Source organism: Haliotis cracherodii, unplaced genomic scaffold (genome assembly GCF_022045235.1).
Source record: "Haliotis cracherodii isolate W230 unplaced genomic scaffold, xgHalCrac1.p SCAF_5, whole genome shotgun sequence".
Classification (NCBI taxonomy): Eukaryota; Metazoa; Mollusca; class Gastropoda; order Lepetellida; family Haliotidae; genus Haliotis; species Haliotis cracherodii.
Window position 1 is genome coordinate 50,655,984 of NW_027266308.1, and position 24,056 is coordinate 50,680,039.

General features: G+C 41.9%; 1 protein-coding gene across 1 annotated transcript; it reads left to right on the plus strand.

Annotated features, from left to right (window-relative positions):
* Positions 1-1,305: 1,305 nt before the first annotated feature.
* On the plus strand, positions 1,306-19,639 carry LOC139443926 (uncharacterized). The gene is made up of 13 exons (XM_071224815.1): positions 1,306-1,377; positions 3,201-3,310; positions 5,394-5,462; positions 7,584-7,707; positions 8,195-8,346; positions 9,778-9,849; positions 11,265-11,385; positions 11,792-12,146; positions 12,306-15,385; positions 16,600-16,671; positions 17,409-17,576; positions 18,708-18,831; positions 19,380-19,639. Exons 1-13 carry the CDS (start codon positions 1,329-1,331, stop codon positions 19,600-19,602), a joined length of 4,719 nt encoding a protein of 1,572 aa, XP_071080916.1. The 5' UTR covers positions 1,306-1,328; the 3' UTR covers positions 19,603-19,639.
* Positions 19,640-24,056: the final 4,417 nt, after the last annotated feature.

Consider the following 24,056-nt stretch of genomic DNA (forward strand, 5'->3'; position numbering starts at 1 on the left):
CGTTCATTAATTAAGATATCGAAAAGACATATGTTATCTCTGATGACGTCGCATAGACATATGTTGTCACTGATGACGTCGTTCAGACATATGTTGTCACTGATGACGTCGTTAAGACATATGTTGTCACTGGAGACGTATTAGTGTAGGCAGTCGCCAGTCAGAGGATCTAACCCCTTCTACATCAGCTGCATAATTTGACATCTTAAATTCCTTTCAAATTCCTGAACTCACTGAACATGGTGTGGCTTACTCTTATACTTCTGTTACGGGGCGAACGGGTTAACCTAATGGCGAAAGCGTCCTTTTTCGTCACGTTGAAGTTATTCCTTCTCCTAGTTCCAATATCAAACATGTCCTCCACTCTCATCCCGGGAGATTCTGTTTACTGACGGTTACAGTATGTGCATTTACGATAACTACGGCTGTTTTTTAGGAGTTACAGTGTCGAAAGATTATCAGGGCCTCGCACGTGTGTTTGTGGGGAAGTCAAGTATCCCCGCACTTTGGGATACATTGTATAGTAACCAAGAAGACCATAGGGTTTATTTCTAAATCAATAAATGCTCCCCTCCTCAAAATATCTCAAAAGTGGTTATATTTTTCGAAACATGCTTTGTTTCTTTTCGACTACTTTGTTAGCTGACGTCCGTAATAATTTTCTAATGTACCTTCATTCTTTTTTTGCGAGAAGGATAATATGAATTTAAATGGGTTAAAACACATCCCCACCAACCCAATAGTAGCAAAAATTATTTGTGAATAGTGGTTACACATTAATACACATACAAACATCGACACATAAACCGTTGACATCTCGTCGTTCTGTAAAATATATAGTATTAACAACCTCAGATATGGAAAACACGAAATAAGAATCACAGACAGACAGTTGATACTCTTATTTATTACACGATTAGAAGAAAAGAACAAACAAATTAGCCAATACCTTACCACATAAATTGTATATCCCAAAGTTTAATGTTAATATCAAACAACGATTACTCTTTAAACTCTTTCGTTGATAATAAATCAGTTCCAATTTGCTTACCAAGGGGCATCCTGCACATACGTGTAAACAAACCTGAGATAAGACGCCAAAAACACAAGGTCCAAGACCACACCCTTGCTGTACATCACTGTTTAAAAATGTCTATTTGAACAGGGTCAGTGAGAGTGACTATAGAACCACCTACTACATCAGAACGAGGCGACCAGTGTTATATCATTTTCCGGAATACCTGGTGCCAATAAATTAAGGCGTGGGGTGTCGGGTGGTATTAAAGCTTGTGTTGCCCTGGACATTCAAACACAATATAGCCACGGCCATGCCCCCACCACTGTGGGTACTCCTAGTGGGATTATCCATTTCGCAAGGTAAGATCAATTATTTTATGACAAAGTAGACACAATTTATGGATAACAACTTCTTTTTTTTACTGTAAAAGCGACTGTTCCGTATAGATCCTTATACTGTTGTCAAGCAAGGCTGTTTGTAACTTATGTCCGTTTCATTTTTTTTCTTGATATATCTATATGGCTAAATTTATTTTTAAATGGATGAGTTTTTGGTATAATTTACATGTATGGATTTCTGGTTGAACCTAGATGGAAAATAATCTTCAAGCGGGTTTTGAAGCGGTTGTCTTCCAAACCTAGTTTTTGAAATGGTTCACTTCTAAACCTTTCATGTTTTTCACTTCAATTGTAACACCTAGGTTTTACAATTGACGCTTTTTTTAAACTGGCCTATTGATATGAATATAAAGTTGGTTTTATATCTTTTACGTGCCTCGGACCTCCAACATCAGAAATCGCGTGCAGTCTTGTAACCTACTGTTTTCCCACTGAGTCACTTGGGGCAGGTGATGACATGTTGTTCAGTTTTACATGTCATGAATCCAGATGGTCAATGCCGCCCATGACGTATTTTAACTAATAATATATATCTACAAAATACCGTAATGAATACGATCCAAATGGAGCCCAGAACAATACTGAATCCTTGTGCTGAACAATCTAGACTTGCCGAGTCACTCTAGACTTGAGTTGGACTATTATTTAATTTATTCTCTTGGGTCGGGAGACATAACAATAGTAGGCACACTGTGAGAAGCAAAACGTATTTGATGAACCGTGAAGATCCGGGATAGAATGGATCTTCAGCATCCCATGCTTGTCGTAAAAGGTGACTGTGCTTGTCGTAAAAGGCGACTATGCTTGTCGTAAAAGGCGACTGTGCTTGTCGTAAAAGGCGACTAATGGGATCGGGTGGTCAGGCTCGCTGACTTGGTTGAGGCATGTCATCGTATCCCAATTGCTCAAAACTGAAATTTGGGATTATTAAGGGGATAAGGGCTGGGGAATTATAGTCTGTTCCTGACTTGTGAACACTAGTTATCTCAAAAGCTTAGAAGCTGGAGGTAGCATTTTAACAGTTGAATTTTGACTAAACACCTATCAGGAAGAAATGTTTTGATTACGAACCAATTTGTGTTGTTAGTGTATATATCGTGAATGATAATCAACTGTATCTGTTGTTTATCCCTTGCTATAAAAACTGGACGCTATTCTAAACCACCCCTACTATGTGATAGAATTAGTAAATATTGTTTTAATGCTTTAAATATCCACACTGTTGAAGATGAAAAGCACTTTCTTATGTGTTGTCCTTTTTATGAAGATTTAAGAAATGAATTATTTTATGAAGCTTCAAATGTATCCCAGAGTTTTTATACCCTTGATGATATGCATAAGTTATGTTTTATATTGAAATCGGACGACGTACAGTATTGTTTATCTAAGACTCTTTTCGTAATGTATAAACGATTATTATCTTTTATATGAATTGTTTTTAACAATACTTATATACTGCTGAAATTGTTATAGCTTCATACTTTCTGTGAATTATGTTTTCATCGTGTCTCATAAGCCCAATGGCTTGGCGTTACATCTCTCTCTCTCTCTCTCTCTCTCTCTCTCTCTCTCTCTCTCTCTCTCTCTTAAAAGGATGTGACAGGGTGTGACAGGGTGTGACAGGGTGTGAGGATTTCTTCCTCAATCCACAGGGCACTTTCACAAGAAAACGATTTAGATAGTTGCATCTTTAACATAACAACGACCTACTGTAGCTTATTACGGTATCTCCAAATGTGCCCTCATGGATACTTTGTAACAACGCTATCCAACATGTTCTTCAGTATTACACGTGGATGCCGCCCCGCTCTCACCTCTCACGTGCTACACGTGCGATGACCCTGATGACCCCGACGACTGCGTATTTGATGAAGTCACGTGCGAGCCGGACGAGGTATGTTTCATTAAAAAGAGGAATCTCCTTGAATCAAACGCTGATTGACCAGCAGTGTGTATATATAAAACAGTGTCGTTATCATACAATATTACAGGGCCATAAAGACGGAAATCTGCAGAAACCAAACGCAGACTGACCAGCATATATAACAGTGTAGTCATTATGACCTGAAGTGTGTATATTTTATACAACTATGTAGCCATCATGACCTGCAGTGTGTATATCGTATATAACTGTGTTGTTATCATGACCTGAAGTGTGTATAGTATACATAACTATGTAGTAATCAAGACATGCAGTGTGTATATCGTATATAACTGTGTCGTCGTCTTAACCTACAGTATGTACATTATATAGAACAGTGTAGTCATCACGACCCGAAGTGTGTATATTATATATAGCTGTGTCGTCGTCATGACCTGCAGTGTGTATATTATATATAATTGTGTCGTCATCATGACCTACAGTGTGTATATCGTATATAACTGTGTTGTTATCATGACCTGAAGTGTGTATTATATATAAATGAATAGTCGTCATAACCTGAAGTGTGTATATAACATATTACTGTGTAGTCACCATGACCTGAAGTGTGTATGTTATATATAACCATGTAGGCATCATGACCTGCAGTTTGTATATCGTATATAACTATGTCCTCATCATAAAAATGTGTTGTCATCATGACCTGAAGTGTATATATTGCCAATAACAGTTTAGTCATCATGACCTGCAGTGTGTATATCATATATAACTATGAAGCTATCATGACCTGCAGTATGTATATTATATATAACTATGAAGCTATCATGACCTGCAGTGTGTATATTATATATAACTATGAAGCTATCATGACCTGCAGTGTGTATATCATATATAACTATGAAGCTATCATGACCTGCAGTGTGTATATCATATATAACTATGAAGCTATCATGACCTGCAGTATGTATATCATATATAACTATGAAGCTATCATGACCTGCAGTGTGTATATTATATATAACTATGAAGCTATCATGACCTGCAGTGTGTATATCATATATAACTATGAAGCTATCATGACCTGCAGTGTGTATATCATATATAACTATGAAGCTATCATGACCTGCAGTATGTATATCATATATAACTATGAAGCTATCATGACCTGCAGTGTGTATATTATATATAACTATATGTAGCCATCATGACCTGCAGTGTGTATATCGTATATAACTGTGTTGTTATATGGACCTGCAGTTTTTTAAATGATAGATAACTGTGTAGTCAATATGACCTGCAGTGTGTATATCATATTTTACTGTGTTGTTGACATTACCTGTTGTGTGTATATTATATATATATGATGGAAGCATGTTTTATAAAACTACCATTTTTCTAAGCATGATGATAATTTGTCAGCAACCATAGTGGCATATTTCAGACAAAGGAAGATAATTCTGTCATGATGATGAACTGTTATAAACTCCTGGGCACAAAAAGTATGCACCCATGTTTAATGGTGGCTAAAAATAAAACAGACAAGAAGTGGTCAATCGATGGTGACGTAATGTATATGGATATCATAGTTGTGTTTGGAATCTGAAGTTTTCAGTGTTTCGGTGACTGTTTCCAGCCGAGCAAACCGTTCATGGCCTGTATTTGTTTGTTATTTAACGCCGCACTGAGCAATATTCAAGCTATATGACAGTGGTTTGTAAATAATAGAGTCTGGACCAGACAATCCCGTGATTGATATCATGAGCATCAATCCATCCATTTGGGATACGACGACATGCATCAACCAAATCAGCGAGCCTGACCACCCGATCCCGTTTGTCGCCACCTGTTTTGTCAAGCATGGGTTGCTGAAGACCTATCTGACCTTCAAAGCTATAATGGCCTTTATGTATTCCTAGAACAACAGTACTGATATAATAGTTTCAAAATATAGGATATGATAGATTAGCCGAAGTTGGTCATGGAATGTAACTTCTTTATAGTACATGTACTTATGGTTCATAGTTTGTTTGTTTGTTTTTTTGTTTGTTTGTTTGCTTTACTTTTGTAAACACTTGTATGGTTGTGTTGATGCCAGGTGTGCTACTCCGTGCTGAGAAAGGACAGAGGACATCTTCATCACCACCTAGGATGCATGAAACAAGAGGTGAGATAGAGAAGGGTTTTTCACCACCTAGTCAGTGCTATTTTTTCTAATACAGTTCAAAACTGTTAAATAAGTTTTCAATCAAACTAATTTTATGAACGTAGATATAGATGGTTTGGGGACTGGGCGATAATGATACTTATGTATTACTGATGTAATTCGGCATTGGACCTTAGGGGTGGACCATTTGATTTCTTGGGGAGAAGGGTTGCTCATATTTTTTGTGTAAATAAAAATCTCAGCCTCTATCTGGTTGAAAAAAATCTCCTCCTGAAAAAGAAGTTTCGATATATGGTCATCTGCTTCTTCGCCAACGAGACAAGGGCATGATAGACAGTATGCCTGTAACACTTATTTATTAATATTCATTTCAAATCTTCAATTTCAAGATGACATCATGCACGCCACATGTAGTATCCTTTGACTACACTTTGACTCCCCCCTGTGATATGACTGAAACAGATGATGGGATGCGAAATGCCCATTAAGCATCATTTACCCTTACTTGGGAAGAAATACAACATAAACAGTCTTTTAGTGTCAAAAGTCAGAATTATTTATCAACATCATTTACAACTTATGCCATGAATGGAAAAGAAGGTATTGTGTCCACAGTTTGGAGGACAGGGTCAGTTGTTCAGTACTCATCAACCATCAAGCCTGAAATAAGCACATGAAGCTCCTTTAATTCTTGAGAATGTCACACCTGTCAGAAAGTATTGTGTATGCCTACCAGGGGAATCAATGCCCGCCACAACTCGACCATGAGAAGATGTAATACGTCTGATCACAAGACATGTGATTCTACACCACCCTTCTCAGAGAACCTGTGGTAACTGATCCTTGTTATAAGAGCGAACTGGTTGTGCTCTGATTTGTCGGTCAAAGTGACCTCACAAGATTTCTATTGTGATAAGTCTGGTTGTGATTGTGCTGACCAAGGCAAGACGTTGTATGGGGCCTTGTGTTTTCTTTTTGAAACAGAGTCTGTCCTGTTCCGTTGCGAAAACGGTAGTACAACAGGGTGGAGAGATTGGTCTATGTGATGCTGTCCAGTGTCCAGTCAAAATCACCAGGTCTGTCCTGACTTGGCTACAGATCCTGGATTAACAGGGCTAATGATGCCGTTTTGCAGGACTAATGATGTCGCATTGACTTGGCTACAGATGCTGCCTTGACAGGGCTAATGATGCTGCCACCACAAACGTTTTGACATCTTGAAAGCAACAATGTTCTCCTTGTCGGAGGTTGACACAGTTTCTTCCATCTGAGCTTTAATCTGCTCTCTCCTGTGAACAGGACTCTTTGCCAGTTTCTGTTCTACCTGTGTTGCAGTGTCAGCGTTACGTCTCGTAGTGGTCTGTAAGCTCTGATATTGTACTGATGCAGTCTTCTGGACACTGTCCAGCCACTGACATGATGACTGTCTCATCTGATGATGTCACAGTGATAATATCATTACTCAGATGGAGGATATGCATGTATAAAATACTGGGTGGTGGTGACGGGAGGTGTGCCACTCCTAGGCAGACAAAATCACAAACATCTGAACTTGTTTGGTTAGATCCGTATGGCACTCACACAGTTTGACCTGTATGACACTCACACAGTTGGGCCGTATGACATTCACACAGTTGGGCCGTATGACATTCACACAGTTGGACCTGTATGACACTCACACAGTTGGGCCGTATGACATTCACACAGTTGGACCCGTATGATGCTCGCACAGTTGATCCTGTGACACACAGTTAATCCCGTGACACTCACATACTTGGACATATGACACTCACACACTTGGACATATGGCACGCACACACTTGGACCTATGACACACGGAAAGTGTCCTGCGACACTCGTAGTTGGTCCTGTGGTTTACACGGCCTCAGTTAACTGTACAAGGTATACTGGTTGTGGGTACGAATCCACCATTCCCGTTCTTGTACGTTTCCCCGTGGCAAAAGTCACTGACCTCAGATTGACCTTTCCGCTAACCCAGCCTGCACACTGTGATAAATACTCATCTCACGTACCCACTGGAACCACCAAGGTAACCTTCATCATGATGATTCATCCTTGTCAGAATCCCCAGGATTTGACCTTCCGTTTATCTCTTCCCAGACCTGTTACCAACAGGAAGGCAACAACACCGATAGGTGCGACTCCGGGGCCTTCCACGAGGGTGACCGCTGTGCATTCTGCTGCCAGAAACACCTCTGTAATGTCGACGCTGTCATCATGGAAGGTAACAGCTGAATTCTACGAGGTATCATAGTCAAGACGTTTGTTGTAACACGAAATTTTACGAATTAAGAACATATCTCCCATCGAATTTGCTAACAAATTTCAGTAATAAAACTTTGAAGTAGACCAGTCGCATGTAGGGGCGTGTAATGCAGACATATATGCTATTTGGAGCTTGACGGTCAAAGACACTTCACCGCTGAGTTTCATATTTTCCTCTTACCCTGTGGTCCAAAGAGTTCATATTTTGCACATCCGTTGACTTGTGGCGCGGTCCTTTTAAAGATCCTCAATTCTGTGCATTTTCAGCAGTTCAGGTATTGGCTGGTCCATTTTCGAGTCCCAGAATCCTACTTATGAATGTAAACGTCTACGACCTGTATTATATGGATTCTTCCTCCAGCATTAAGCTCACACGCAGTGATATAATGAATACTATTCAAAGCGGATTTAAATCCAAATCACTCATTCACTGATTTGCGGTGTAGAGGTACCGACGGCCGAGACCCTGGTCACTGACGGGGCAAAGATAGCCGGAGATGGACACACGGAGGGGCATCGGTGCTATGTGTGCGATGGCGAGACGGACAATGCTCAGTGCAGTCAACCAGACAAGCTACACACCTGCCCCGACAACGCAGTGAGTACAATCTATACTACTCAAAAGAACTTACGGATCACCCGATTCTTTCATCTCACAAAAGTTAATCTGTCAGGGCATGAATGGTTAAGTATAATAATATGAACGAATCGGGGGTCATTAACTTCTGTTGAGTACGGTTATAACGAACATGCTTAAAACGAACTGTTCGTTTGGTCCCGGTCATTTGCTGTATATTTTATCATACAAAATTGCAGGATTTAACGAACACGCTTATAGCACGGATATAGCGAATTCACTTTGTTGTCCCCTGTGTACTCTGTTAAGGATAATTTTTGAGTGTATAACGAACTGTAAATCCCTGTATATGGCGTCTTAGTTGACACCGGATACGCTTGATGGTCGAAACTTTCAGTGTATATATGTTGGGACTGTGATATTAAAAGGAGACTATTTTCTTCTACAACATCGCCTTGGCGTAGATGACAAAGAACGAAATTCACTGCCTGATTCATTCGCTTTAAACACCCAAGGTTAAACTCTAAGGCTAAAAGGGGCGGTCGGGTAACCTAGTGGTTAAAGCGTTCGCTCGTCACGCCGAATACCCGGGTTCGAATCCCGACATGGATAAAATGTGTGAAGCCGATTTCTGGTGTCCCCCGCCGTGATATTGCTGGAATATTGCTAAAAGCGGCGTAAAACCAAACCCACTCACTCACTCATTCTAAGGCTAAAATAAAAACAGGAAATGTTCCTGGGCTTCGGTCTGTCACTTTCAATCCGAGGACTCATTCTTTGTTGCCATTTATTTTTCAATATTGCCAGGGTCATATAAAGACTCTATTATCCATAGAATTGGCGTACTTGACAAAGAACAGAGTTCACTGCCTTGACCGTTTCTCTGTAAACAACCAAGGCTAAACGTTAAGGCTAGAAAAAAGCAGGAAACGGTACTCGGACATCGGTCTGTCACTTTAAATCCTATGCGTCATATTTTATTGCCAATAATTTTCAAATTGCCAGCGTCATAGGAAACAGACTCTGTTATCCATTTAACACACATTTTCCGTTTCCATTACGATCCGTGAAGATCCGGTGTAGAATAGGTCTTCAGCTACCCATGCTTGTCCTAAAAGGCGACTATGCTTGTCGTAAGAGGCGACTAACGGGATCGGGTGGTCAGACTCGCTGACTCGTTTGACACGTCATTGTATCCCAATTGTTTGGATCTATGATCATGATGTCAGTCACTTGATTGTCTGGTCCAGCATCGACAATTTACAGACCGCCGCCATATAGCTAGGCTATTGCTGAGTGCGGCGTTAAACAACAAGCCAACCATCCAACCGTTTCTATTAAAAAGCCGAGTTCAAGCTGTACCTTGTGTTCAATAAATGCGTTTTTTTCCAAGCCACTGAGAAGATCAAAACAACTTTGTGTTACTTCACTGAATACTTTGTGTTGTTTCAGACGGCTTGTCTTACCACTGTGTACTATGGATCAAGGAGTTCCGTCATCACGAAGACGTGTTCCAAGTTGCAGGTCAGTTGTATGACGTTGAAGAAATTCATAATCTGCCTGGCAACAGAAAAGATACAGCCATGTTTTGATAGTGGCTAGAAATGAAACAGGAATGAAATGTTTATTCGATGGGGATATATTTGATACGGGTATCACAACTGGACCTTAAGTATTCAGTGTTTCTGCGACTCAGCCTAGTAACGTTTTGATAATAATTCTTCAAATCGATCTTTTAAAGTGTATTCTTTCTTTTGTCTAGCAGTTTATATGAAGGATCTTTAAGGCATAAGTCTGGGATGAAGCACGTCCGAGGGGTTTTATGATATTCAAAACCCGCATCCGCGGAATAAACGTTTTATATATCATAAAAACACGAGGGGAAATGTTTTATCAAACTTATAAACCGACAAAAGAAACTTAAAACAACATTTATTAAAAAAATTCAAGCATAATTTCCATGAACTTAGGCAAACGTGCGTAAAATATCTGACTTACGATACTTGAAAAAGACATTCTTAAAAGCATTATGATATGTCAGCGCCTCTGTAGCCTAATGGTACAATGATTGGGCTACAGATAATAGCGTTACGTTTTCAGTCCTCCGGAATATAAAGAAAACATTTGTCATTTGATTTTACATTTCATTTCATTGTGTGCAAATGCAAAATAAATTTCTAGCGAGAAACATTCATGTTACAATATATACGGACGTTGTATTAATAATCTCCTTTCTGACCTTCAAAAACCCGTCACCTTGACCCAAAGTCTGTGTCCTCGCCACACAGACTGGTCACAAGGCTGCCTTTGTCTGGGCTCGGCTCCACACAGCGATTTGCTTTGTTTATTGTAACTCACATACTTTAACATTGGCTTACGAAAGTCGTAGTGCTAAAAATGTTTTGGGAAACCGTGCCCGGGCAAACCGACCTTCCTGCCCTGTGACCTTGGCCGAGTCAGTACATATGACCTATTCATAGGGGCCACATGACTTCCAACCTGTCTAGTCCTCGTGCACCCACTCGACCCTATTGACCCTGTGACCTTGACACCTTCAACACATAGGGTCAAGACCTGTGCAGATCCAGGGTTGAATAGGTCTTCAGCAACCCATGATGTTGTAAAAGGCAACTATGCTTGTTGTAAAAGGCGACTAACGGGATCGGGTGGTCAGGCTCGCTGACTTGGTTGATGCATGTCATCGATCCCAATCGCGTGGATTGATGCTCATGATGCCAATCACTGCATTGTCTGGTCCAGACTAAATTATTTACAGAGTGTGGCGTTAAACAACAAACAAACAAAACAAACAAACATAACATAGGGACCACAAAGGATTCTGCCAATGGAGGCAAGAGCGGGAGAAGTGTTAATACGTAAGATTACGTATGGTACATGTTCAAATACGTATGATAACACGTTTTATTTGTAAATCGCAGTCATGTATGAACCTACAAGAAAACAATGACGGCGACTGTTGGGATGAAGATGAGGCGTATGGAAAGTGTTCTTACTGCTGCGAGGGACCCGGATGCAACAAGGCAGTGATACCAGGGAGAGGTATGGACGTATGGACATGGGCGTTTGATGCGGCATTTAACTATGTTGACGCTTTCACATGAATGCTTGGACAAACTATTTTCGTTAATTCATTGTTCTATACATAACTTAAACGCCAATTGTTTTGAGTGAGTGAGTGAGTATGGTTTTACGCCGCTTTTAGCAATATTCCAGCAATATCACGGCGGGGGACACCAGAAATGGGCTTCACACATTGTACCCATGTCGTGAATCGAACCCGGGTCTTCGGCGTGACGAGCGAACGCTTTAACCACTAGGCTACCCGACCGCCCCTCAATTGTTTTGAATAGATGTCTAATTAAAGATCGCGATCATGCATGCTTGTCCTAACATTTCAAGTCTATGCCTTCACATTGTTAATATCATGATGTCGTTCTTGGATTAGGTGATGAGAGTGCTGAAGACAACGTTGCCCCTCCCCCCGGTACCCACAATGCATCAAAGGAGAACCCCCCACACCCCGGAGGGCCCGCCAGCAAGGGGCGACCAGGAAGCAAGGAAGTTAAGCATCCCTCAGGAAGCAAGGAAACTAAGCATCCCTCTGGAAGCAAGGAAACTAAGCATCCCTCTGGAAGCAAGTCAATTAAGCATCCCTCTGGAAGCAAGGAAGTTAAGCATCCCTCTGGAAGCAAGGAAGTTAAGCATCCCTCAGGAAGCAAGTCAATTAAGCATCCCTCTGGAAGCAAGTCAATTAAGCATCCCTCTGGAAGCAAGTCAATAAAGCATCCCTCAGGTAGCAAGTCAATTAAGCATCCCTCTGGAAGCAAGTCAATTAAGCATCCCCCTGGAAGCAAGTCAATTAAGCATCCCTCTGGAAGCAAGGAAATTAAGCATCCCTCTGGAAGCAAGTCAATAAAGCATCCCTCTGGAAGCAAGGAAGTTAAGCATCCCTCTGGAAGCAAGTCAATTAAGCATCCCTCTGGAAGCAAGTCAATAAAGCATCCCTCAGGTAGCAAGGAAACTAAGCATCCCTCTGGAAGCAAGTCAATTAAGCATCCCTCTGGAAGCAAGGAAACAAAGCATCCCTCTGGAAGCAAGTCAATTAAGCACCCCTCTGGAAGCAAGTCAATTAAGCATCCCTCTGGAAGCAAGGAAGTTAAGCATCCCTCTGGAAGCAAGGAAGTTAAGCATCCCTCTGGAAGCAAGGAAGTTAAGCATCCCTCTGGAAGCAAGTCAATTAAGCACCCCTCTGGAAGCAAGTCAGTTAAGCACCCCTCTGGAAGCAAGTCAATTAAGCATCCCTCTGGAAGCAAGTCAATTAAGCACCCCTCTGGAAGCAAGTCAATTAAGCATCCCTCTGGAAGCAAGTCAATTAAGCATCCCTCTGGAAGCAAGGAAATTAAGCATCCTTCAGGAAGCAAGTCAATTAAGCATCCCTCTGGAAGCAAGGAAACAAAGCATCCCTCAGGTAGCAAGTCAATTAAGCATCCCTCTGGAAGCAAGGAAGTTAAGCATCCCTCTGGAAGCAAGTCAATTAAGCATCCCTCTGGAAGCAAGTCAATTAAGCATCCCTCTGGAAGCAAGTCAATTAAGCATCCCTCTGGAAGCAAGTCAATTAAGCACCCCTCTGGAAGCAAGTCAATTAAGCATCCCTCTGGAAGCAAGGAAATTAAGCATCCCTCTGGAAGCAAGGAAGTTAAGCATCCTTCAGGAAGCAAGTCAATTAAGCATCCCTCTGGAAGCAAGGAAACAAAGCATCCCTCTGGAAGCAAGTCAATTAAGCATCCCTCTGGAAGCAAGGAAGTTAAGCATCCCTCTGGAAGCAAGTCAATTAAGCATCCCTCTGGAAGCAAGTCAATTAAACATCCCTCTGGAAGCAAGTCAATTAAGCATCCCTCTGGAAGCAAGTCAGTTAAGCACCCCTCTGGAAGCAAGTCAATTAAGCATCCCTCTGGAAGCAAGTCAATTAAGCATCACTCAGGAAACAAGGACAGTAAGCATGGCTCCTGCCGGGGGAAGTCCTGTGAAAAACCTGATAAACCTTGCAGGGGAAAATCTTGTGAGAAACCGGATAAACCGTGCAAGGGTAAATCGTGTGAGCAGCCTTGCAAGGGGAAATCCTGTGAGAAGCCTGATAGACCTTGCAAGGGGATATCCTGTGAGAAGCCCGATAAACCTTGCAAAGGGAAATCATGTGAGCAGCCTTGCAAGGGGAAATCATGTGAGCAGCCTTGCAAGGGTAAATCCTGTGAGAAGCCCGATAAACCATGCAAGGGGAAATCATGTGAGCAGCCTTGCAAGGGGAAATCTTGTGAGAAGCCCGATAAACCATGCAAGGGAAAATCCTGTGAGCAGCCTTGCAAGGGGAAATCTTGTGAGAAGCCCGATAAACCATGCAAGGGGAAATCCTGTGAGCAGCCTTGCAAAGGGAAATCTTGTGAAAAGCCTGATAAGCCATGCTCAGGGAAATCTTGTGAGAAGCCTGATAAGCCGTGCACAGGGAAATCTTGTGAGAAGCCCGATAAACCATGCACAGGGAAATCTTGTGAGAAGCCTGATAAACCATGCTCAGGGAAATCTTGTGAGAAGCCCGATAAACCATGCACAGGGAAATCATGTGAGAAGCCCGATAAACCATGCACAGGGAAATCTTGTGAGAAGCCCGATAAACCGTGCACAGGGAAATCTTGTGAGAAGCCTGATAAACCATGCTCAGGGAAATCTTGTGAGAAGCCTGATAAACCGTGCACAGGGAAATCTTGTGAGAAGCCTGATAAACCATGCACAGGGAAATCTTGTGAGAAGCCCGATAAACCATGCTCAGGCAAATCTTGTGAGAAGCCCGATAAACCATGCACGGGGAAATCTTGTGAGAAGCCTGATAAGCCGTGCACAGGGAAATCTTGTGAGAAGCCTGATAAACCATGCTCGGGGAAATCTTGTGAGAAGCCCGATAAACCATGCACAGGGAAATCTTGTGAGAAGCCTGATAAACCATGCTCAGGCAAATCTTGTGAAAAGCCTGATAAACCATGCTCAGGGAAATCTTGTGAGAAGCCTGATAAGCCATGCACGGGGAAATCTTGTGAGAAGCCTGATAAACCATGTACAGGGAAATCTTGTGAGAAGCCTGATAAACCATGCACGGGGAAATCTTGTGAGAAGCCCGATAAACCATGCACAGGGAAATCTTGTGAGAAGCCTGATAAACCAGACCTGCCTGATAAGCCAGACAAACCCGATAAACCAGATAAGCCAGACCTGCCTGATAAGCCTGGCAAACCTGATAAGCCAGACCTCCCTGATAAGCCTGACAAACCTGATAAGCCCGACAAACCTGATAAACCAGACAAACCAGATAAACCAGATAAGCCAGACCTCCCTGATAAGCCTGACAAACCTGATAAGCCAGACAAACCCGATAAACCAGACAGGCCTGATAAACCAGACAATCCTGATAAGCCAGACAAGCCTGATAAACCAGACAAACCTGATAATCCAGACAAACCCGATAAACCCGATAAACCAGACAAGCCTGACAAACCAGACAAGCCTGATAAGCCGGACAAACCCGATAAGCCAGACAAACCTGATAAGCCAGACATACCCGATAAGCCGGACAAACCCGATAAGCCGGACAAACCTGATAAGCCAGACAAACCCGATAAACCAGACAAGCCTGATAAACCAGACAATCCTGATAAGCCAGACAAGCCTGACAAACCAGACAAGCCTGATAAGCCGGACAAACCCGATAAACCAGACAAACCTGATAAGCCAGACATACCCGATAAGCCGGACAAACCTGATAACGGCGGTGGTTGTGGGTGTGACAAACCAGACCACCCAGGTAGTGGCAGTAAGCCTTGCGACTGCGGCTGCTGTAACACCGTCATTGTCCCCAAGGTAGACATCGATATCAAAGTGAGTGTCAGCGCCGACATCATCAGGAACTGTACAAGGCACAAACTGCGAGAGCTGCTGGGGCTTATCAAGGAGCAACACTTCCATAAACAAATCGACCTCGGAGAAGTCACAGGTAAGAATAAGGTTATTTTGATGACGGCGTAAAATGTCATACGGTTGAATTCAGGAATATCGCCTCCGAAAGCAAGCAACAGCGCGCATTCTGTACGTGCGTTAGAGACACATGTATATTCCTAAACGCAGGGGCTTGCATGGGCTCGTGTACGGTTCTCGGTTGGAAGATGGCTTGCGGTATATACAAGTATTTACTATATACAGGTAGAAATATGCAAGAAGCGTCATGTTCCAGGTCTGCACATATTAGTAGTGGTTGTTGTTTTGCTGCCCCGGATTTTAGCCCTTCTTATTTTTCGTCTCTGAACCAATGCTTATACACATAAAGAAAAAAGTTAAGCACACCCCTATTTCTGAACCATGACAAATGGCAAAAATCATGGCATCGGATACAACAAACATTTGACAACACATTTAGAAGATATTGGTGAGTTGTGATTGAAATTTACTGACACAAACATCATGGTGACACAGGTACTGTGTTTGACCTTAGACGATACCTAAAAAAAGTATGGAGCTGCAGGATTAAGTAAACGAGTTCCGTTTGATGTTTCATGTGAAAATGTTCCTTAAAGTCTCTACTTGACATGACGCGTGAAACAGATCAGTAGCGGGTATAACCGTCACGTGCCCGGATGACGCATTCCACCCTACGTCTCATGCCTCCAGTCAGAGGTTGGATTTGTTGATGGGTCAACAACAACCACTCCTGATGCAATGCTGCTTCCAATTGCCGTAAATCGTGTACAGGAGGATCTCGTACCTGTATGCGCCGCTCCAGAACTTCCAAAACATGTTCAAGGGGTTCAAATCTGGGCTCATTGCTGGCCAGGGTAGAGTCGTTATTGCATTGGTCCTCATGTCATCCACGACTGCATGCGAACGATGAGGCCTGACATTGTCATCCATGTACTGAGGTCGAGTAGCAAGAGGGTGGTTGTCAAAATGAGGAACGACGACTGGCCGGATGTACTGAGCCCCTGTTAGGTTGCCCCTTATGGTGACCAAATCCAACCTGCAATCATGAGAGATACATCCCCAAATCATTACCGAGCCCCCGTCGTATGCAACAGTGGGTTTAATGTTCCTGGGGGTGTAGTCCGTGTTAGTAAAGTACAGATTCTAGTCCTGTTTTGGGTTCATCATCGGCGACCTCAACGTTAAATCAGTCCACTACACATTCGGTATTTAAGTTGAATGCGTCCTTTGCAGGTGATCTCCTTCCTGGGATAGAGGTCCACGCCTCAAACACAACAGAACAGATAAACAAAACTCCAGAAACAAGTAGGCCGTTCCAACTGAATAATAACTAATAATTATTCTTTTCAACATCTTTTTGAAATATTTTGGAATTTTTAAACTTTTAACACACAATAGCTTGTTTGTTGTTTAACGCCGCACTCAGCAGTATTCCAGCTATGTGACGGCGGTCTGTAAATAATCGAGTCTTGACCAGACAATTATGTGATCATGAACATCGATCTTCGCAATTGGGACACGATGACATGCATCAACTAAGTCAGCGAGTCTGACTTCCCGATCCCCTTAGTCGTCTCTTACGTCAAACATGGGTTGGTGAAGACCTATTCCTTATCCGGACCTTCACGGGTCTAACACTTAGTGGGCACTTGTACTCTACCCTAAGAATAGGACCGCCTCCGTGGTCAAGTGGTAGAGCGTCCGCCCGGAGAGCGGAAGGCCGTGGTTCGATCCCCGACCGCGTCATACCAAAAGACGGTAAAACATGGTACTTGTTGTTACCCTGTCTGGCACTCGTCATCAAGGGTATAAAACAAGGACTGGTCGGCTCGGAGTCAGTATACTGTGTGGGGTATTCATGTTAAATTGCGGCATGGTATCTCAGTGAGCTAGCACTATAAATCGGCATCAGTCCGGACTAGTACAAGCAGCCACACAAACACACACACGTACATGCACGTCGCTATATAAGTGCAATAATCTTGGACGCGACGTTAAACCCCATTTCACCTCACCCTAAGAATATACTTTCCTTTTTCAAGATGGAACGATTGATCCCAAGACAACAGATACACCACCGACATCAAGAGTCTCCACTACCATTCCACCCGAGTCGACGACATTGACAACGACGATCGCCCCGACCACAACTTCGACTACAACCACAACATCGACTACAACAACCACGTCTACCACAACAACGCCAACTCGTACGTATATCTAAATGTTGCGTTTTGAATCAACAACACTTTCGATGGTCACAGTTGCATCCCCTCGTCCGTATGTTATTTATTTCATATAGCAGAATAACGGGTTTCCGGATTGACGGGGTGTTCTGTTCTTGGGGGTGACTGCAAATACTTCCCTGAGCTCCCATTGTTCTCCCTATGACATCCTCCGTGGTCTAGTGGATAGAGTAGAAGGTCGGTGGTTCGATCACCGGCCGCGTCATACCAAAAGACGTTGAAAGATGGTACTTCTTGTTGCCCTGCCTGGCGCTCGACATTAAGGGGATAAAACAAGAATTGGTCACCTCGGACTCCACATACTGTGTCTGAGTGGGGTTAAACTGCAGAATGGTATCTAAGTGGGCTAGCACTATAAAACCGGCATTAGTCCGGACTAGTACAGGCAGGCACATTTAAATAGGCGCCGGAAAGCACGCACGCATGTGCACGTCGCTATAAAGTGCATTAAACTTGAACGTGACGTTAACACACTTGATACCGAGTTATTTCTCTGACGCACATTTTCCTAAGATCTAATGAGTGAAGGTTGTGAGAGAATTGCGCTCGCGCGGCACTAGATCTAACTCTGGTCATAACATTACCCAGAGATGTGAAACGTGGTTTTGTAAACACATTCCAATATGGCGGAAAGTTTACTTGGTGGTTCGTGTTTGCCTGTTTTCCCCAAAACATTCTAAACGATCCCATGGTTATCGACGACGTTTTGGAGTAATCATTGGTGATTTGATAAAAGACAGATACCCATGATCACGAATATGTTTTTTGTCATTTCTCAGAGAAAATATACGGATTTAGATTACAAAACACACTGTAAATAACGCCTGTACGGAGATTTGATAACGTGTAAAATATGGCGAAACTTAATATGTGCCTAATATTCAGGGATCATATTCAGCAATTTTACTTTGCCTAAAATGACATTGGATGATATCACAGAACAGGGAATTTCCCATAGAATTCATAACTGTGCGTGATACATGTTAAATTTTATTCAACTTTAAAGTAAGGGTTGAAGAGGAGGATATATGTCCCTCGGGTATCCAGGGGGTAAATCCTCATTTCACCTCACCTCACCTCTTCTCGACCATACAGCGTTCCAGTGTTACCAGTGCGAGGGGGTGGAGTGTCAGAGCCCGTGGGTGGAGCCTTGTCCCTCCGCTCTCTGCCGCACCACCATAAAACAAGACTCCGAAGGGAAACGAACACTCAGTAAAAGGTACGGACTCGCTTGTACTGTCTCAGTTGTCTATGACGCCAAAACACGTTATACAGAGTTGCTTCCCTTTGACGTGCCAGAAACCTAAGATCTAGGGTTCGACTCTCTGTTCGCCCTGATTATGTTTTTAGTTTTGTCAGCCCCATACCTGTGTTCGTGGATTTTACCAAAGTCATAAAATTCTAAAACCTGCATCACTTCGGGCTTTCCTCCCACACCATGCTGACACGCTGTGGTATAACTGTTCAAAGCGCCGTTAAACCAAACTCACTCACTTAACGGACAGGTTACTAAAGTTACAGCATTGTGTGTCTAGCTCCTTCCAGAGCCTACACTGTAATATCGTTAAAACTATTTATTGTCTATTCACGTCAACTCAAGAAATGTTTCGGGTGATTTGGTTGATAGAAAATAGACCTCTCTTACCAATAAATTGCAGCAAACGAATGATTTGTTTCGGCCTGAATATAATGCAAAGAAAAAGTACGCTTATGCCGTACGTATTGTCGTGTTATAGTGTTTGATGCGCCGTAAAATCTCTATTTCAGCTGCAGTAACGAGGCGTTCTGTGAAAAGGAGTGGTGGCAGAAAACTGCCCCGAACAACGAGTGCTTCTTCTTGGACGAAAGTCCGTCCGGTCCGCCTGACATGCCACTCACGTGTACATTCTGCTGTGAAGGGACACGGTGCAACAAAAACTTTCTTCCAGATTTCAGCAAACTGTACAGCAAAAATCACCACGGGACATCAAGACCAGAGAGTGAAAACTAATATCTTTGGCATATATGAATGTACGGAAGCCTTTTAGGGCCATTTGTTTTTTTATTTGTTTTTCGATACTATCTTCAAATTTCAAGATCCTAAATTGAAATTTCAAGAAAGTAAGATGAAATTTCAAGATTTCGAAAAAAAAATCAAAAATCAAATGGCCCTAAAAGGTTTCCGTATGAATGTAACATTTATCGATGGAATAATATTCTAGTCTAGCAAACACCGAAATGCGAAATCATCTACATAAATACATTGTAAAATATAAAAACAGCATCGTCTGAAGCTATATTTGTGACACATGCACTAGTACATGTCTGTTATAGTATGGAGCTCTTCGAAACAACATCTCAATTAAAAGAGAATAGACTCTTTATGCCGCTCTTCTCAATGGACTGTCTGTGCGCGCAAGCTAATGAAAAGCTATTTGTTTCTTATATGGAATAAACACACGCAGCTTTCCTGTTGTGGTCTATTGATGATAACACTCATAAAATATCAACATAAACACTAAACATAAACACTCAATATAGCACACAACATCAACACTCAACATAACACATATGCTTTAGAACTCAGATACGCGTTTGTTCTTGTACGATATGGGCGACTGGGTAGCCAGGTGGCCTAACCGGTTGCTCGTCTCACCGAAAGTCGGTTCGATTCCCGAAAACGGGTATATCTGAAGCAGATGACATTTCTTATCACGATATTGTTGGAGTTAACCAACACCATACCGTGTGTCCCTGGTCGTGAGGTTGCTGTAATGCATAGTGACACCCAACACTCACACCCACACCCATGTACGAAATACTATTCCATATTTTAAACGCCTTATTTCCTCTCCTGAAAGGACCGGGGTAGAATAGGTCTTCAGCAACCCATGCTTGCCGTAAAAGGCGACTTTGCTTGTCGTAACAGGCGACTAACGGGATCGGGTGGTCAGGCTGTCTGACTTGGTTGATGCATGTCATCGATCCCAACTGCGTGGATCGATGCTCGTGTTGTCAATCACTGGATTTTCTGGTCCAGACTCGATTATTTACATACTGCCGTCATATAGCTTGAATATTGCTGAGTGCGGCGTAAAACAGCAAACAAACCAAAATCGTAAATTATATATACGTCTTTTATTATCCTTGATGTTATCTTGTGCTGGATGCAGTGCTTTACGTAGTGTAATTGACCAAAGTACCTGTACTTTATTATTTTTTAAACAAATATTATTATCTGCATTAGTGTCAATATCACAAAAGTTCAAAGCAAAGGAAAGAAAAGGAGAGTCAATTACATAGATACACAGGTAGTTATGCCTTCTGACTAACAAGCAACTGACATTACCACCACAACGGCACTGAAGATAAAATCATTTGGAAACTAGTGTATTTCTGTGTAAACATCTTTTTGAATATTTTATGTCCGCTTCAGATACTTTTGTCAGCAGTGATTCGAAGTCACCAGGGATCGGGTATTAGTTATTTATGCCAATACTTTTCGGGATGTATCAGCCACTACCCCTATGCAATTTCATCATGGAACCTTCGAGCGAGGATTTTTCATTTATTTACCTTTTTCAGCATGTATAATGTTCACTCAATTTACGTTGTATTTATTTTCTCAGCACCATTGCGAAGATAAAATGTGATGGCACAATTGCAGGTCGATCGTATCGTTAAAGTCTGTCCGAATGTAAAAACCTTCTTTTTAAAGTCGACCCACATTTAATGAGAAGTATGAATAGAATACGATTTTTTTCGCCAACGCCATGTCGATTCTATTCAATTGCGTGAAAAATACCAACCTTGGAAAAACAGGGAATAAAGAGTTACGTCCCTTCGATCTAGTGTCGAAGAAAAAATTATGGTAAATGTCTGAACTCTGATTCGTGTATTTGGACCGAAGAGCAAAACTAAGAGTGTTCGACTTTTCCAGAACCACTTGATGGATTGAGCTGGTTGTGTTGGCAAGTGTTCCTGGCCATAAAGACGTACGGTAAACTACGTTTATAACGAACACGCTTATAACGAACTGACGGATATAACGAACTGTTTCTTGGTGCCGTCCATTTTCGGCATATATGTTGTACATATGCTTATAACGAACTACGGTTATAACGAATTAAAATTAGTGGTCCCTTTGACTTCGTTATAACCGTAGTTTAATGTCTTTGTTCTGATGAAATTCAGTCCGTACTAAAATGTAAACAAGAGCGTCTCAACAAAATATTTTTTGTTAATTGATTGCATGAATGCTTTCTTTTCTTGTGCTGTTTTGCCTGACAGTCGGCAATTTGTATTTGGGAACATCTCTGCCCCGGGATCCCCAAATAGGTCTGTTCTGCACACTAGGAATATCATCAGTAATCTCCATTCCTTCAAAATAATAGACCCCGGCTCCATTATGTTTAAGGAATGGGGAGTTACTCGAACATTCCCATCTACATAATGCTATGTTATAGATAGCCAGCCTTGCTCCAAGGCTGTACTGAATAAACAGGCCATTGATGTGCAGTAATTATACCCTCCTAATAGGCACTTGTAGATGTGTGAACAGTACGTAAGGACTCCAGTCTCTTAATTACATCATCTAGTGTTTATGATTTAAACAAATAGTTATTGCCTCAGAGAACTGTGCAAGTCTATGCTATAGAGTGCGTAGCTTCTCTGCTAGGGGACCTAGGGTATTCTAAACGTTTTCATCGAATTACAACCAAGCACTGCATTCCTTGAATTATGCTTGTTTCCAAGATGATTCCATAATTGACCTCCACAAGTTAAACATGTCTACATACAAAGTGTGTACATTGGTTGAAAATTGGTCGTGCTTAAATACTGCAGAATAATAGTTCCTAAATGTTTCGTGTAGACAAGATAAATCCTTGAGTTGGTGAGTGAGTGAGTGAGTGTGGTTTTACGCCGCTTTTAGCAATAATCAAGCAAGATCACGACGGGGAACACCAGAAATGTCGGAATCGAACCCGGGTCTTCGGTGTGACGAGCAAACGCTTTAACAAATAGGCTACCCGACCGCCCCAAGTCCTTGAGTGAAATGTTCTCCTGACAAACTTCATTTTCCCTAGTTACGCTTAATCCAACATTATAATTTTTTTTTGTATTTTAGGAATCCGCGTGAGTGCATTTAGCAACATTCCAGCTAGATCACAGCTGTTCTCAACTTGACGATCTGAGCCAGACAAACCAGTGATTGAATCCTGGCACATATTGTGACCACCGATCTTCATAATTTTAGTTGACTTTTAGAATAGAAGGATATTGTAATCTATTCTACCCCATCATTGATTACCTAGTTTATCATATCTCTGTTGTATTATGATAAATTCCCTGGGCCTATTCGCTATATAAGCTTCGAGTCCTATTCAACTTTTCATGACGCAAAAAATAGCCATCCAATCACATCTGTGCGAGGTAAGTGATAAGAGCGACAGACATGGCGAAGCATTAGCGGCGAATGGGTCCAGGGTATTTATCATAATAGAAAAGAGATATAGTACCCTGGACAACCGAGGATGATCCTACACCAGAAAACCCGCGAGAGAAATTCCGAATGGAATTACCGCCTTCAATACGCCGCCTTACTACCAGCGCCACGACGGGCAATGATCTCAATGAACACGTTACGTGCCAAATCTCAGACAGCTCGGCAGCTGAGTGACAGCTATGTGCTCTCACATAGTCTATGTGGCCCAACGATCCGGGTCTATGTACCTCAAGGTCGCCTAGCCTTCAGGGTCATCCTGACCTCCACGCGTTATGTAACAGACGAGGGAAAACATGTTATGACTTTATTATACCGTAGACACGAGCGTGTTTAAACATATGCATCCGTATCGGAAAAAAATGTCATTTTTACGGTGTACAAAGTACAATAGCTGTAAGCAACTACGCCAGCAATAACAACCGTTATCTTAATCCCAATTTTTAACGTATATTTATGCTTTTTATACGAAGATTATATAGACTGCCATTCGCCTCTTGCTCAAAAGTTGTTTGATCAAGGTTACAACACTCAAGACCTCAGCACAACTTTCAAAAAGCTTAATGGTAGACATTAGAAGAAACCTCCAAAATTTGACGCACCAGTGACAAATATTATGACTGATCAAATTCCCTATTTTGACTTGTACCATATGTTCCCGTGTTTTTTTCAGGTGAACAATTGACTTACCTTTGTATGACATTATGTTTGTGACGGGGGCCACCGATAGGACAGGATAGACACATCTTTTCGCGAACACCTGGTAATATCTTTTTTTGATAGTCATTCATAAAAAACATCAATATGCTGGGCAGAATTTTAATTTGAAATTAAATTCACAAAAACAAAAAAACTATTTGGAAAGTTCATCTTTTCTTCGAAGATAAGGGCATGTTTTTAGTTTGTACATCTAACAAAATCACGATATGCTAATTTAATAGCACGATCACGTTTAGACTTGT